The sequence below is a fragment of the Hyla sarda genome, chromosome 1 (assembly GCF_029499605.1).
Source record: "Hyla sarda isolate aHylSar1 chromosome 1, aHylSar1.hap1, whole genome shotgun sequence".
NCBI lineage: Eukaryota > Metazoa > Chordata > Amphibia > Anura > Hylidae > Hyla > Hyla sarda.
This window is the reverse complement of record NC_079189.1, coordinates 246,989,357-247,006,378: the sequence shown is the minus strand read 5'-3', so window position 1 is coordinate 247,006,378 and position 17,022 is coordinate 246,989,357. Positions and strand designations below refer to the sequence as shown.

General features: G+C 42.2%; 1 protein-coding gene and 1 non-coding gene across 5 annotated transcripts in view; both read left to right on the top strand.

Moving 5' to 3' along the window:
• PDE4C (phosphodiesterase 4C) overlaps positions 1–17,022 on the top strand; it is a 934,858-nt gene that overhangs the window by 799,948 nt on the left and 117,888 nt on the right. Inside the window, exon 1 of one of the 4 annotated variants that reach the window (XM_056570194.1) lies at positions 10,411–11,195. The exons of the other annotated variants lie outside the window; for them this stretch is intronic. Coding sequence (XP_056426169.1) covers positions 11,065–11,195 — 131 coding nt within the window. The 5' untranslated portion in view covers positions 10,411–11,064. Of the gene's footprint in view, positions 1–10,410; positions 11,196–17,022 lie in introns of those variants that run through there. 4 annotated transcript variants of the gene reach the window in all.
• Positions 9,068–9,255, top strand: LOC130343663 (U2 spliceosomal RNA). Its single transcript, XR_008882946.1, has one exon. It is a non-coding gene; the product is annotated as a U2 spliceosomal RNA (small nuclear RNA).

Below are 17,022 nucleotides of genomic sequence, written 5' to 3'. Positions count from 1 at the left end.
GCTCTCTGCTTGTAAGGAAAATGTATATTCAAAATAAAACATTTTTGGGTTCACATATACAATATGTCTACTTTATGTTTGCATCATAAAATTTATGAGTTTTTACTTTTGGAAGACACCAGAGGGCTTCAAAGTTCAGCAGCAATTTGGAAATTTTTCACAAAATTTTTAAACTCGCTATTTTTCATGGACCAGTTCAGGTTTGAAGTGGATTTGAAGGGTCTTCATATTAGTAATACCCCATAAATGACCCCATTATAAAAACTACACCCCCCAAAGTATTCAAAATGACATTCAATAAGTGTATTAACCCTTTAGGTGTTTCACAGGAATAGCAGAAAAGTGAAGGAGAAAATTCACAATCTTCATTTTTTACACTCTCATGTTCTTGTAGACCCAATTTTCGAATTTTTGCAATTGGTAGAAAGGAGAAAATTTTTGCTTGTATTTGAAACCCAATTTCTCTCGAGTAAGCACATACCTCATATGTCTATGTTAATTGTTCAGTGGGCGCAGTAGAGGGCTCAGAAGGGAAGGAGCGACAAATGGTATTTGGGGGGCACCTTTAGGAAGCCCTTATGGTGCCAGGACAGCAAAAAAAAAACACATGGCATACTATTTTGGAAACTAGACCCCTCGGGGAACGTAACAAGAGGTAAAGTGAACCTTAATACCCCACAGTTGATTCACGACTTTTGCATATGTAAAAAAAAAAAAAATGTTTTACCTAAAATGCTTGGTTTCCCAAAAATGTTACATTTTTAAAAAGGATAATAGCAGAAAATTTCTCCCGATTCAGAAAACACCCCATATGGGGATGAAAAGTGCTCTGCTGGCGCACTACAGGTCTCAGAAGAGAAGGAGTCACATTTGGCTTTTTGAAAGCAAATTTTGCTCTGGGGGCATGCCGCATTTAGGAAGCCCCTATGGTGCCAGAACAGCAAAAAAAACAAAAACACATGGCATACCATTTTGGAAACTAGACCCCTCGGGGAACGTAATAAGGGGTAATGTGAACCTTAATACCCTACAGGTGTTTCACAACTTTTGCATATGTAAAAAAAAAAACATTTTTTTTTACCTAAAATGCTTGGTTTCCCAAAATGTTAACATTTTTTAAAAGGGTAATAGCAGAAAATACCCCACAAAATGTGAAGCTCAATTTCTCCCGATTCAGAAAACACCCCATATGGGGGTGAGAAGTGCTCTGCTGGCGCACTACAGGTCTCAGAAGAGGAGTCACATTTGGCTTTTTGAAAGCAAATTTTGCTCTGGGGGCATGCCGCATTTAGGAAGCCCCTATGGTGCCAGAACAGCAAAAAAAAACAACACATGGCATACCATTTTGGAAACTAGACCCCTCGGTGAACGTAAAAAGGGGTAATGTGAACCTTAATACCCCACAGGTGATTCACAACTTTTGCATATGTAAAAAAAAATAAAAAATTTTACCTAAAATGCTTGGTTTCCCAAAAATTTTACATTTTTAAAAAGGGTAAGAGCAGAAAATACCTCAAATAATTTGTAACACAATTTCTCCCGAGTACGGCGATACCCCATATGTGGCCCTAAACTGTTGCCTTGAAATACGACAGGGCTCCAAAGTGAGAGCGCCATGCGCATTTGAGGCCTAAATTAGGGACTTGCATAGGGGTGGACATAGGGGTATTCTATGCTAGTGATTCCCAAACAGGGTGCCTCCAGCTGTTGTAAAAGTCCCAGCATGCCTGGACAGTCAGTGGCTGTCTGGTAATACTAGGAGTAGTTGTTTTGCAACAGCTGGAGGCTCCGTTTTGGAAACAGTGGCGTACCAGACGTTTTTAATTTTTATTGGGGAGGGGGGCTGTGTAGGGGAATGTGTATATGTAGTGTTTTTTACTTTTTATTTTATTTTGTGGTAGTGTAGTGTAGTGTTTTTAGGGTACAGTCGCACGGGTGGGGGGTTCACAGTAGTTTCTCGCTGGCAGTTTGAGCAGCGGCAGAAAATTTGCCGCAGCTCAAACTTGCAGCCGGATACTTACTGTAATCCTCCGCCCATGTGAGTGTACCCTGTACGTTCACATTGGGGGGGGGGGGGGGGACATCCAGCTGTTGCAAAACTACAACTCCCAGCATGTAGGGTCTATAAGTGCATGCTGGGAGTTGTAGTTTTGCAACAGCTGGAGGCTCCGCTTTGGAAACGGTGGCGTACCAGACATTTTTCATTTTTATTGGGGAGGGGGGCTGTGTAGGGGTATGTGTATATGTAGTGATTTTTACTTTTTATTTTATTTTGTGTTAGTGTAGTGTTTTTAGGGTACAGTCGCATGGGCGGGGGGTTCACAGTAGTTTCTCGCTGGCAGTTTGAGCTGTAGCAGAAAATTTGCCGCAGCTCAAACTTGCAGCCGGATACTTACTGTAATCCTCTGCCCTGTACCCGTGTACCCTGTACATTCACATTGGGGGGGGAGAAACATCCAGCTGTTGCAAAACTACAACTCCCAGCATGTACGGTCTATCAGTGCATGCTGGGAGATGTAGTTTTGCAACAGCTGGAGGCACACGGGTTGTGAAACACCGAGTTTGGCAACAAACTCAGTGTTTTGCAACCAGTGTGCCTTCAGCTGTTGCAAAAGCTACAACCCCCAGCATGTACGGACAGCGGAAGGGCATGCTGGGTGTTGTAGTTATGCAACAGCGGGAGGCATACTACTTTGGCTGGGGATGCTGGGGATTGTAGTTATGCAACAGCTGGAGACACACTGGTTTGCTACTTAACTCAGTGTGCCTTCAGCTGTTGCAAAACTACAACTCTCAGCAGTCAGTGACAGCCAACGGGCATGCTGGGAGTTGTGGTTATGCAACCAGCAGATGCACCACTACAACTCCCAGCATGCACTTTAGCTGTTTGTGCAAGCTGGGAGTTGTAGTTACACAACAGCTGAAGGTACACTTTTCCATAGAAAGAATGTGCCTCCAGTTGTTGCAAAACCATAAGTCCCAGCATGCCCATAAGGGAATGCTGGGAGTTGTGGTGGTCTGCCTCCTCCTGTTGCATAACTACAGCTCCCAGCATGCCCAGCTGTTGCAGGCTGTCACTCACCTCCTGCTGCTGCTTGATCGACGCTGCAGGTCAGTCCCGCCGCCGCCGCCGTCGTCGCTCCTGGGGCCCCGATCCCAACATTAACGCCGGGGATCGGGGTCCCCAGCACCAGGGGTCCACGTCCCGCACCCGCTCACGTCCTCCGGAAGAGGGGCGGAGCGGGTGCGGGAGTGACACCCGCAGCAGGCGCCCTGATTGGTCGGCCGGGAATCCGGCCGACGAATCAGGGCGATCGTGAGGTGGCACCAGTGCCACCTCACCCCTGCAGGCTCTGGCTGTTCGGGGCCGTCTCTGTCGGTCCCGATCAGCCAGTAATTCCGGGTCACTGGAGACCCGATTGACCCGGAATCGCCGCAGATGGCTGTACTAAATTGTCCAGCGATCTGCGGCCATCGCCGACATGGGGGGGCATAATGACCCCCCTGGGCGATATGCCGCGATGCCTGCTGAACGATTTCAGCAGGCATCGGGCACCGGCTCCCCTCCGGCTAGCGGCGGGGGGCCGGGAATGGACAGGACGTACTCCTACGTCCTCGGTCCTTAAGGACTCGGAAACGGGGGCGTAGGAGTACGTCCATTGTCCTTAAGGGGTTAAAGTTTTTACTCAAAATTAAATTTATTTGAAAGGACCTGTAGTTCAGACCATGAGCAACATGAAATCTTACTCAACTTCTGTGTGGCTTCATTTGATTGACAGGTTTACCCTCTTTATGTACAGGGGGAGACTTGTCAATCATGCTGAGTTGGACATAGAGAAGCTGGTAAGGAGATACCCTACATTAAGAGAGTGAGCCTACAAACTCTTATGCACAAGAAGATCTTGGGGGATGTCGAAGATTGCTCCGTGCCTGATGATTCATGATACAGGGGCCGAAATATTGTGATGTCACAGCTCCGCCCCCTCAATGCAAGTCTATGGGTCGGGGCGCGGCGGAACCCCCATGATCAGACATCTTATCCCCTATCCTTTGGATAGTGGATAAAATGTCTAGGGGCGGAGTACCCCTTTAAGCCTTCTGGGAGCAGGTTCGGTTGTACATGGCCTCTCACCTCTCATTGGTGTGTGTTTGGTATTCTCCCGGACTCATCCCTGGTGAGATTAGTTCACGAGATACAACTCTTGATCTATATATCTGCTGTTGCTAGAAAAGCCATACTCCACTGTTGGATATTGATTTCACCTTCCTCTACCGGTCTTCTCCTTGACAAGCTTGTAATCCTTTTCCGTATGGACTGGATAGAGTCTTCACTGCTCAGGGAGAAGCAAGTTAAAACATTCTTCCTCACCTGGGCTATTTTCTGAACATATAGCAGACAAAAGCTGAAGAAATGCTTTGGGCTTACTATGTGGTACTTGGAGCATAGCATCCATAGGCGGTAGATATCCACTAGGCTGTAACTGACAACACTTACTGCTTATCTTCATGGTGTACTTTTGGGTTCATGCTCTTCTGGGTGCCCAACCCAATGGGAAAAAGGGGTGATTTAAATTTTTATTGGGGAGGGGATTTTTTAATTTTTGTAAAACTTTTTTTAACAATTTTTTATTTACACTTTTGTGTGTCTCCATAGGGGACTATTTCTAGCAACTATTAGATTGCTAAAAGTGTTCAATGCTATACATAGGCATAGCACTGATGAGTATTATCGGCGATTTTCTTCTTTGTTCTGCTAGAAGGCAGACAAGAGAAGAAGACCGCGTGATGATGGCCGGAGGCAGGTGAGCTGACATCCGTCCGTCCCGTCATCTTGGCTGATCGTATCCCCACGGTCGTGCCATATGATCAGCCACAACAAGTGCCGTATTGCTGCAGATGTTATGATCAGTATATAGTGGCATCTAGCAGATGCATGTCTTAAATGTGACACAATTCTCATGCATTTTTTACACATTTCCACCAGTGGTGACAGTACAGAACATTAACCCTTGCAACTCGTAACTCCTCAGTATATGCACATGTGTAGCAGTGTAAAAACAATGTGATAGATTAGACATGTTTACAGGATTTACCCATCAGGATATACTCTATAGAGGAGATTTATCAAAACCTGTATTAGGTCAAAACAGTCCTACACTCATACTGTTCGCCACCTTTCTCCCTAAATGCATCATGTGGAACTGTTAATTTTTACTACTTTACTACTACTTTTAGTCTACTTTATATTCCAGCCCTATCATTATTCATGTATGTTGTCTTTTATGCTTTATTTTTGACCCACCTATGACATCAATGGTGATTGTGTGTACCTGTACTGTTCTGACTTTCAGTAAAAAATAAGTTCTAAAAAAAAAAAATATATACATTAAGGAAGAGTGCTGCAGTTGCCCATGGCAAGTTCTTTTATTCCAGAGTCCTCAGAAAATTGAAAGAAGCCATCTGATTGGTGGCAACTGTACCACTCTTCCACTATATAGGTTTTAATAAATGTCACCCTATATTTTTATTGTAAAGCAGCTAGCAGATGGGTCCCAGGACTCTGCAATAATAAGACAGGTCCTTGCAGCAACACAGCAGTCTTTTTGGCTGGTTTATAGGCTCTGTGCAATGTGAACAACTAGGAAACTGCTTTTTTCAGTCCCCTAGCTACTAAGGGACCCTGAGCGCTGTTCAGTTTGCACCCTCTAACGCTAACCCTGAGATCAGGGAAGTTTTTACAAATAGTCTTTAAAGGGGTACTCCCACCCTAGACATCTTATCCCCTATCCAAAGGAAAGTGGATAAGATGTCTGATCTCGGGGGTACCGCCACTGGGGACCCCCGCAGTATTGCATGCGGCATCCATCTGTTTTTTGTCCGGAGGCGCTGGAGGGTCTGAGTCGCGACTACAGGAACGGAAGTCCGTGACGTCAGGACTCCGCCCCCATGTGACGTCACACCCGTCCCCTCAATGCAAGTCTATGGTCGGGGGCATGACGTTGTCGCGACTCAGACCCTCCAGCGCTTCCGGACAAAAGTTTACATAGAACTGGTCTCACTCTGCACACGGCAGCTGGCTTCACTTCCTAATTGGCCACCCAATCCAACTGATGTGTTCCATAGACTCTCATGGAGAGCATGAGTCGGGATAGGCAGTTGGCCAGGGAGTGAAGCATGCTGCTGTGCTCTTCACCCAGCTATCACTCACGAGCGCAGTAAGAGACCCAGTGTGATATAAACTATTGACACATCTGGACGACATGTCAAAAGTTTTACTAAATGACAGTAATACTTTAAGCTGCTGTCCTACACAATGAAAACTTAAATGGGCACTGTCAAATACAAAAACCTTTTATATGTTGTTACTGATAAAAATGTAGGACCTTTTGTAATATGGTAGTTTAAAATTTTTTGAATATTTAATAAAGAAAACAGCTCTAGAAATTCCACCACTAGGGGTCCTCTTACCTACTTGGCCACTAACCAGTCCTACAGCAGCCTCCGCTTGTTCATGAGTCATGGACATGAGAAGACTTATGGACAAGGTTGCATACACACTAATCATCTCCCACCACCACCAGGGAGGGATACGCCCCCATCCGCTGAGTGAAAAGAGGTATTTTTATAATAAACTAGCTGATTACCCGGCATTGCCCAGTTTTTCCTACCTTATCCTTGTGGGGGAAAAGCAACAAAAGGAGGAAGCTTTTGTCCTCATATCCTGTCCCAAAATCCTGACCCCATATCCCCTCCTCATATCCTGAACCCAAATCCCCTCTTCATATTCCGACCTCATATCCTATCCTTATATTTTGTTCTCATATCCCGACCTCATATCCCGTCCCCATATCCCGACCCCATATCCTGTCCCCATATCCTGTCCCCATATCCTGTCCCCATATCCCGACCCCATATCCCGACCCCATATCCCAAACTCATATCCCATCCCCATATCCATTCCTCATATCCCATCCCCATATATAATCCTCATTTATAATCCTCATATCCCGTCCGCAGGTGGGGCTGCGTTGTGATAAAGATATTGTAAGATGAACATAAAAGGGGTATGGCTTAAAAGTTGGGCGTGTCTTTATGAGATGGGGTGTGGCTTACCAGCCGGACTGACACATTTACCAGGAGATGCAGAGCAGAGCTTGTGGAGTAAGGCACCAGTAGTCCTATATACTTTCATGGGACTTGAAACAAAAACCCATCCTTCACATAAGGGGGAGGTTAGGGGTTAATTTAACTATTATATATTTTTATTTGACATATAAGTAACATATGACCGAGTATTATCAAAATATCTTCAGCTGTTTGGAAATTATGCAGTAACATAAATTTCCAATAGACTTGTATGGGACCTTAAATAAAAACCCCGACACTGGCAAATGGGGGAGGGCAAGGGTTAAATTACCTATCCTATGTTTGTTGTTGACATATAAGTAACATGTGTGCCAATTTTCATGTTAATATCTTTAGCAGTTTGGACGTGATGCTGGAACATACACACACACATACACACACACACATTGAGTTTTATAGATATATATATAATAGCTGAGTACCCGGCGTTGCCCGGTTTTACCTTCCTCATCCTTGTTGGGGAGGAAAATCAACAAAGGAGGAAGCTTTTGACTTCATATCCCATCCCCATATATTGTTGTCATATCCTGTCCCCATATCCTGTCCTCATATCTGAACCTCATATCCCGTCCTCATATCCCGACCTCCTATCCCGTCCTCATATCTTGACCTCATATCCCGTCCTCCTATCCTGTCCTCCTATCCCGTCCTCATATCCCGTCCTCATATCCCGTCCTCATATCTCGACCTCCTATCTCGTCCTCATATCCAGTCCTCATATCTTGACCTCATATCCCGTCCTCATATCCTGACCTCATATCCCGACCTCCTATCCTGTCATCCTATCCCGTCCTCCTATCTCGACCTCATATCCCGACCTCCTATCTCGACCTCCTATCCCGTCCTCATACCCCGTCATCATATCTCGACATCATATCCCGACCTCCTATCCAGTCCTCATATCTCGACCTCCTATCCCATCCTCATCTCAACCTCGTATCCCGACCCCCTATCCCGTCCTCCTATCCTGTCCTCATATCCTGACCTCCTATCCCGTCCTCCTATCTTAACCTCATATCCCGTCCTCATATCCCATCCTCCTATCTCGACTTCCTATCCCGACCTCCTCTCTTTGTGAGATGGAATGTGGCTTGCAAGCTGGATTGACACATTCACCAGGAGATGCAGAGCGGAGCTTGTCGAGTAAGGTACTGGAAATCCCATATACTCGCATGGAACTTGAAACAAAAACCCATCTTTTATTTAAGGGTGTAGGTAAGGGTTATTTTAACTATCATATCTTTTTATTTGACATATAAGTAATATGTGTACCAGGTATTGAAATATCTCCAACCGTACAGAAGTTATGTGGGAACATACATTTCCCGTAGATTTGCATGGGACGTTAAATAAAAACCCCGACCCTCACAAATGGGGTAGTTAAAGGTTAAATTAACTGTCCTATATTTTAAGTGGACATTTAAGTAACATGTGACCAAGTATTATCGAAATATCTCCAGCCGTTTGGAAGTTATGCAGTAACATATATTTCCCATAGACTTGTATAGGACATTAAACATAAACCACACCCCTGGCAAATGGGGGTGAGTAAGGGATAAATTACCTATCCTATGTTTGTTGTTGACATATAAGTAACATGTGTGCCAAGTTTCATGTTAATATCTTTAGAAGTTTGGAAGTTTTTGTGGAACATATGAGTTTTATATATACTGTAGATATATTTGCTAGAGACATAACAAATATATGTACATGGTCAGGATTATTTACGGAGTAACATATTTTATTTTTAATTTTTTTGTGGAAACTGACAGGTACGCTTTAAAGTTTTTAGTTTTTTCTCAAAAATACCACTTATCTATCAACAAGACAAGTGATAAATGTGTGACCAATGGGGTTTCCACCCCTAAGATGCCCACCAGCCATTCATAACTTATTCTTTTTAAACTTTGCTCATCAGACCATCGCTTCTCGGCCTTTTGGCTAAGATCAAGTGTAGTATCTGTTCTTATCAGTTTTTCATGCCGGTGTACAGTAACGCCGGTATGGGGCGGGTGGGGATGGGTGCTGCATGGAGGATGCAGGTGTACCAGGGCTTTCCGGGGCTGGTTCTGAGGAATCAGCTCGACGGCTGCCCCGATGTGACCTGTTCCCTCCGGGTCTCGCCATGAGGCTGAGAGGGTCTAGAGCCGAGGTACTTTTGTGCCTCGGGGAGTGGTGACCCCGAGGTGCCGAAACTCACTGGGAGGATAGACTCACTGAGTTGAAGCACGGGCACCATAATCTCTTCACCTTGTGGCACTCACCTCTTGATTCCCGGCCTTCTGGCTAGGATCAGAGAAATTTTTATAGATCCGGCCGGATGTCCGGGCAGTATATCTGCACACATTCACTTATTTATTTATTTTTTGTCTCACTGTGTCACTTTTTGCGTGTTGTGTGTTCACAGGATTTGTCAGGATGCGGTAGCCCTTCTGGGTGTCCCTCCTGGCGGTCTAGGGGAGGTGTGTGTGGCCATTAGGTTCCGCACCTCCCTGCAAACACCCCGGGTACTCCTGCTTTGGCAGGGTACCTACCGTAATCGGCTCTGCGGGCAGATACCTTGGCTAACGCCAAGGGGGATGCCGGGAGCATTTGTGGTCCCCTAGTAGCTTCGGCTAAAAGGGACATCGAACCTGGAACCTCGCAGGTACCTTTTGGTCCGGAGGCGAAGGGTAAGGTTTGTTGGGGGGCCTCTCTCCTATCGGAGAAGGGCTTGCGATAGACCGCATCCTTTGTGCATGTTTTTTTAGTGTAACACGTTTGCACTTTTTCTTGCACTTTGGGTGAATCGAAAGCACGTTCCTCGGCTTTAGAAAAAAAAAATCAGACCATTGTTTGTGATTTTTTTTGCCTATTTTTGGTGACAAATAGAGCTATACTTATTACTTATATGTATATATATTTTTTACCTGTAGACATATACTTTAATATGTGAGATTTCCCTTTTACATGTCACTAATATGCAAGACAAACACTGCAACAGTATAAAATGCAAAAAAAACAAAAACAGTAAGTGAAAAAGGTCATGAATTACAGTATAAATAAAATCACACAAATATTTATCTGACCATAATGTGCAGGCCTTTTTGTTGTTGGAAAGTACAGACAGTGCGTGGATGAAGAACTGTCTCTTTAAAGAGAAATATTTGCAGAGCACGAGTGAGGCGTTGGCCCTCCCCTTAGTGGAGTACAGTGACAGTGACATCACGACTGTTAAAGAAGGAGAGATAGCTCAGTATCCTGCACTGGTGGCATTTCTGTACTGCACTCTTTTCCAGCTGTCACACAGAACCTACAGGGAAATCTTGGAAACCTTCTGACTTCATCCTAAGAGGAGGACGCTGTGAGTTTTGCAGGATTTCAGCAAAACAGCTGAAGTCCACTATTTTTAGGAACTATAATTCATATGCACTTTATTATCTGCCTAAACCTGTTCACCAAGGTAACCAGCACAGACATAGACTGAAGGCAACACATAGGCTGGCACTGGATCTGTTCATGCTGCAGTGCTGATTCTGCCTTACTCTGGATCTTCTGTTTTGGAGATCTCTGTTCCACTAAATTGGGTTACGGATTGGCAGATGCCTAGGTGGCAAAGTCTTTTTGGAAACAGAAGCTTACAGTCTGCACTTATTGTTTGTCAAGAATCAGCCTCTGGAAACCATACAAAAAATGATCTTCCCGGAGAGGGGAGCTAGAAGTGCTGACTACTGTCTATACTCTCCAAAGGAAATCCAGGTTTACCACTCTGCTCCCTGTATTCTTTGTCACGTCTAATGATGGGAATATTTTTTAGAGGTAGGGTTAAAGGATGTCTTTTATGGGCCTTAAGTAACTCTGTCAAACCTGCACAATATCTTATATTACCACATTGTGGATGTTCGAGGACTGTCCAGCACTGAAAGCCTAGAAGTGGATATGAGTTTACCCACAAACTGTGGGTTCCTGGCTCCTATGGACTGTGGAGTACGTAAGGTATACAATGGACATGTATATGGGTCACCGTGTGCGGTCAACAGACCTATAGATATTGTACAAAGAAGGAGACGGTAACTACCTTTCTATTGCATCTTTATTTTAATTGGTTTTAAAATTTTCAAACATCTTGGTTTATTATTTTTTGGTTATAGATTAATATATTATATATACTGGTGCCTTTTCCCTAGTGACAGTGCCCTATATCCAGGAGAGTATACTGCATGTTCTATATTAATAGCTCAATTACTACCCACCTGCCTATCTTCTCCCATAGGATGTGTGGGTAACAAAAAAAAAAAAACAAAAAAAAGAAGAGAAAGAGAGAGGGAAAAAAATCTGTAAAAATTAATCACTTTTATAGTGTCCCTAAAAAATAGCTACCCTGGGCATATGACTACCTCACCTGAATTGTACACCCCTTCATTGACTGAACAACCATGTATTGATAATTCATTGTAGAAGTGTATCTTGAATTTCTTCTCTTTATCTATTTATCCCTCTTTTCCTCCCCTCCCTGGTTGAATTTAAAGGACGTGTCTTTTTTCAACCGTTCTAACTATAAAACTATAAATCTCATGGACTCAATGCACATATATCCACATGTGTTAAAACTATGTAGCTATTACTGACTGTGGAAACAAAGTGTCATTATCTTACTAGTTGCTAACAGTGTAGTTTACTGTTTGTTGTGGGCCGGAGTCTGTGCTGTTTTCTCTTTCTGTATAGACAACCTAAATATTCAGACCGAGTGTACATCTGATAAATTAAGAATACCAATGTGTGCCACTGAAATAAAGTACTAGAAACTATTTTTTTGTTGCATGTATGGAAAAAGTCAGCACTACTCACAGGTTTTCAATAACGGTTAGATTTTCAATACTGTCCACCAATGTTTGTTTTTAAACCACATACGCCAGGAAAGTGGTCGCCAAAACAATATAAACTATCTTAGGCTAGGTTCACACAGTGTATTTTCAGGCAATTTAAAAAATGCATCTGTAAAATCTGAGAAATATTGCGATAATGTGTTCTTTGTAAGTCTATAGGAAAGTGATTGTCTGTGCACACAATATGTAAAAAAAAAGAACAACATTTTTTCCAGCCACGTAAATAAGTGACACGTCACAAACATTTCTGCTATTTTTTACATGAAATATGCCTGAAAATCCACTGCGTGGATCTATTTTTGTTAACAAAGAATAAGGATTTACCAATATTGGCCCACATTTATCATTGTAGGTGCAAGTGAAGCATTTTTTTACACCTTTTTTTTTTTGTGTGCTGATAATGTGTAGGAGCACCAAATTTATTAAAAGGTAAAAGAGCTTTGATAAATTTTGTGCAGGTCACATTTTTTTGAAATTTCTGTCTACACATACACGAAAAAGCTACACCATGTCTGGGCTGGTGTAGTTTTAGAGACTTTTCAGTGGCTTTGCGCCTTTTTTTGCTCCTTTTTACAAAAAGGCGCAATGATAAATCCCTTCCATATCATGTCTATTGCCAAAATCAGTGGATTGCAACTCAAAATCAGTGGATTGCAACTCAAAATCAGTGGATTGCAACTCAAAATCAGTGGATTGCAACTCAAAATCAGCAGAAATGTGTAAACAAAAAGGGGCAAAAAAGGGCGCAAAAAACCCTGCTTGTGCCTTTTTTGCCCCTTTTTTAGACACAAAAAACTGTCTAAAGACAATGATAAATGTGGGCCTAAGTCTTCTCTTTGTTGTTCATCCCACTTAACTTAGAGATACATTATGACTTTGCAGCCTTTTTATCTCATTCCAATGTATGTTTAAAAATGACCCACACTCTAGTGACCTGATATCTGTTCCATGCTGTTTTCCTACACAATACAGTTAAACCTCAGTAGAAAGTATTTTTGTGCCAATACACTGTCCCATTATGGATCACTCATGAGGTTCTGGGCTACTGTACCTTGTTATGCTCTTCTCTGGATGTGTGTAATGAAGGGAATTTTTTTTTTTTTTTTTCATTCTTGGGTAAAATCCTGGAGTTGTTTGCCTCTTTTTTAAGAATATCTCTAATCCAGGAATACCACACTTGCAATTGCAGATGTTGAAGTTCATTCAATCGGAAAGCAAGCAAGAAATGGAACATCTCCCATTCTTCTCATCCTGCTACCTCATTCTTGTTCTATGGTCCACATATGTGCTGTGCTATCCCTATATCATTTAACATAGAAACATAGAATGTCGGCAGATAAGAACCATTTGGCCCCTCTAGTCTGCCCAATAATCTGAATCCTATCAATAGTCCCTGGCCCTATCTTATATGAAGGATAGCCTTATGCTTATCCCATGCATGTTTAACCCCTTAACGACCAAGGACGTATATTTACGTCCTTGGCCGGCTCCCGCGATATAACGCGGGGTCACGCGGTGACCCCGCGTCATATTGGGTCGGTCATGTATCTGAAGCCGGCACCCGGGGCTAATAGCGCGCGGCAGCGATCGTGGTGCCGTGCGCTACTAACCCTTTAGACGCGGCGTTCAAAGTTGAATGCTGCGTCTAAAACAAAAGTGAAAGCTGCCCGGCTGCTCAGTGGGGCTGATCGGGACCACCGCAGTGAAAATGCGGTGTCCCGATCAGCTGGGACACGATCCCTTTGGCGATTGATTGCTCCAAGCCTGAGATGCAGGCTCGAGCAATCGACCACCGATAACATTGATCACTGCAAAGCTATGGCTTTGCAGTGAACAGTGCTGGCAATCAGTGTGTGCAGTGCTATAGTTCCCTATGGGAGCTATAACACTGCAAAAAAAAAAGTTAATAAATGTGATTTAACCCTTTACTTAATAAAAGTTCAAATCACCCCCCTTTTCCCATAAAAAAAAACACCATGTAAATAAAAATAAATATAAACATATGTGATATCGCCACATGCGTAAATGTCCGAACTATAAAAATATATCATTAATTAAACCGCACGGTCAATGGCGTCCGCGCAAAAAAAATTCAAAGTCCAAAATAACCTATTTTTGGTCGCTTTTTATATCATGAAAAAATTAATAAAAAGCGATCAAAAAGACCGATCAAGACAAAAATGGTACCGCCAGAAACGTCAGATCACAGCGCAAAAAATGAGCCCTCATACCACCCCATACATAGAAAAATAAAAAAGTTATAGGGGTCAGAAGATGACAATTTTAAATGTATACATTTCCGTGCATGTAGTTATAATTTTTTCCAGAAGTGCGACAAAATCAAACCTATATAAGTAGAGTATCATTTTAACCGTATGGACCTACAGAATAAAGATGAGGTATCATTTTTACCAAAAAATGCACTGTGTAGAAACGGAAGCCCCCAAAAGTTACAAAATGGCGTTTTTTCTTCAATTTCGTTGCACGATGATTTTTTTTTTTCGTTTCGCTGTAGATTTTTGGGTAAAATGACTGATGTCAATGCAAAGTAGAATTGGTGGCGCAACAAATAAGCAATCATATGGATTCTTAGGGGCAAAATTGAAAGGGTTTTGATTTTTAAAATGTGAGGAGGAAAAAACGAAAGTGCAAAAACCGAAATACCCTCAGTCCTTAAGGGGTTAAACTCCTTCACTGTATTTGCAGCGACCACTTCTGCAGGAAGGCTATTCCATGCATCCACTACTCTCTCAGTAAATTAATACTTCCTGATATTACTTTTAAACCTTTGTCCCTCTAATTTAAAACTATGTCCTCTTGTGGTAGTTTTTCTGCTTTTAAATATGCTCTCCTCCTTTACCGTGTTGATTCCCTTTATGTATTTAAAAGTCTCTATCATATCCCCTCTGTCTCTTCTTTCTTCCAAGTTATACATGTTAAAGGGGTACTCCAATGGAAACCTTTTTTTTTTTTTTTTTTTAAATCAACTGGTGCCAGAAAGTTAAAAAGATTTGTAAATCACTTCTATTAAAACATCTTAATCCTTCCAGTACTTAGGAGCTGTATACTAAAGAGAAATACAAAAAAGAAATGCATTTCCTGTGGTGTCCTGACCACAGTGCTCTCTGCTGACCTCTGCTGTCCATTTTAGGAACTGTCCAGAACAGGAGAAAATTCCCATAGCAAACATATGCCGCTCTGGACAGTTCCTAAAATGGACAGCAGAGGTCAGCAGAGAGCACTGTGGTCAGGACACCACAGGAAATGCATTTCTTTTTTGTATTTCTCTTTAGTATACAGCCCCTAAGTACTGGAAGGATTAAGATGTTTTAATAGAAGTGATTTACAAATCTGTCTTCCTGGCACCAGTTGATTAAAAAAAAAAGTTTTCCACGGGAGTACCCCTTTAAGGTCCTTTAACCTTTCCTGGTAAGTTTTATCCTGCAATCCATGTACTAGTTTAGTAGCTCTTCTCTGAACTCTCTCTAGAGTATCTGTATCCTTCTGGATATGGTCTCCAGTACTGTGCACAATACTCCAAGTGAGGTCTCACCAGTTCTCTGAACAGCGGCATGAGCACTTCCCTCTTTCTACTGCTTATACCTCTCCCTATACATTTCAGTTCTGATCTCGTTCCATCCAAATTTTTGGTTACAGTTGTTATGCACAGTTGGGCTAAGTGAAGGCAGGACCTGGCTTTCGATTTAGACCCATAGAGGAGAGGCCTAAGCAAGGGACCAACCCCCTAAATGACATCCACGTTGGCTACTAGGGCATATGAATTGGAGTTGTCTTCATCAGTCACCAACTTAATTTGTTCTAAATATTCTTTTGTTACAGAAATGAAACAATTTTCACTCTAAATTGGTATTATCTGTTAACAAGGATGTGGTTAGTTGCCTATACAAAGAATTTGGCAATGGTGCTTCTATCAGTCACCTAATGAGGACAATGGGAGACATTTATCAATGTTTGCTTATGTATTCCTTTTTTTAGTTATTTTTTTCTTACAATTTTTTTTGCTTATGTGCGACTTATTTATCAACTGGTTTCAGCCTGTTGATAAATTTCTTTCACATAAGCAATTTTTTATTTTTTTTGCTTTGGTAGTGGCTTTTTCTGCTCCTTGTCTGAGCTGGAGTAAATTTAGTAAGTTTTTTCATGCCATGCGACTTTTTTGCGACTTTCGCACTTGATAAATCTCTGACCACTACAAGTCAAAAATCACTTTTTGCTTTGGAAAGCAAGATTTTTATTTTTTGCTTAGGACACTGCACAATCAAAAAGTTGCAGAAAAAAGAGAGTAGTCGCATTTGTGACTTTTTTGTGACAATTTCAAGCAAAAAAAAATCTACTAAATGCTTTGATAAATCTCCCCCAATATTGTTTAGGCCACAGACTCTACTCATGCAAGGTGCTTACTATTTATAAGAAACTTTGCTTTACAATTACTTTTAAGGATTTCTCCATTAAGTGTTAAGGCCAATATCAACACATGATGACTTGTGCATACAGTGGGGGGGAAAAGTATTTAGTCAGCCACCAATTGTGCAAGTTCTCCCACTTAAAAAGACGAGAGAGGCCTGTAATTTTCATCATAGATATACCTCAACTATGAGAGACATAATAAGGGAAAAAATCCATAAAATCACAGTCTGATTTTTAAATAATTTATTTACTAATTATGGTGGAAAATAAGTATTTGGTAAATAACAAAAGTTCATCTCAATACTTTGTTATACACCCTTTGTTGGCAATGACAGAGGTCAAACATTTTCTGTAAGTCTTCACAAGGTTTTCACACACTGTTGCTGGCATTTTGGCCCATTCGTCCATGCACATCTCCTCTAGAGCAGTGATGTTTTGGGGCTGTCAGGGCAATACACACTTTCAACTCCCTCTAAAGGTTTTCTATGGGGTTGAGATCTGGAGACTAGCTAGTCAACTCCAGGACCTTGAAATGCTTCTTATGAAGCCACTCCTTTGTTGCCCATGTGGTGTGTTTGGGATT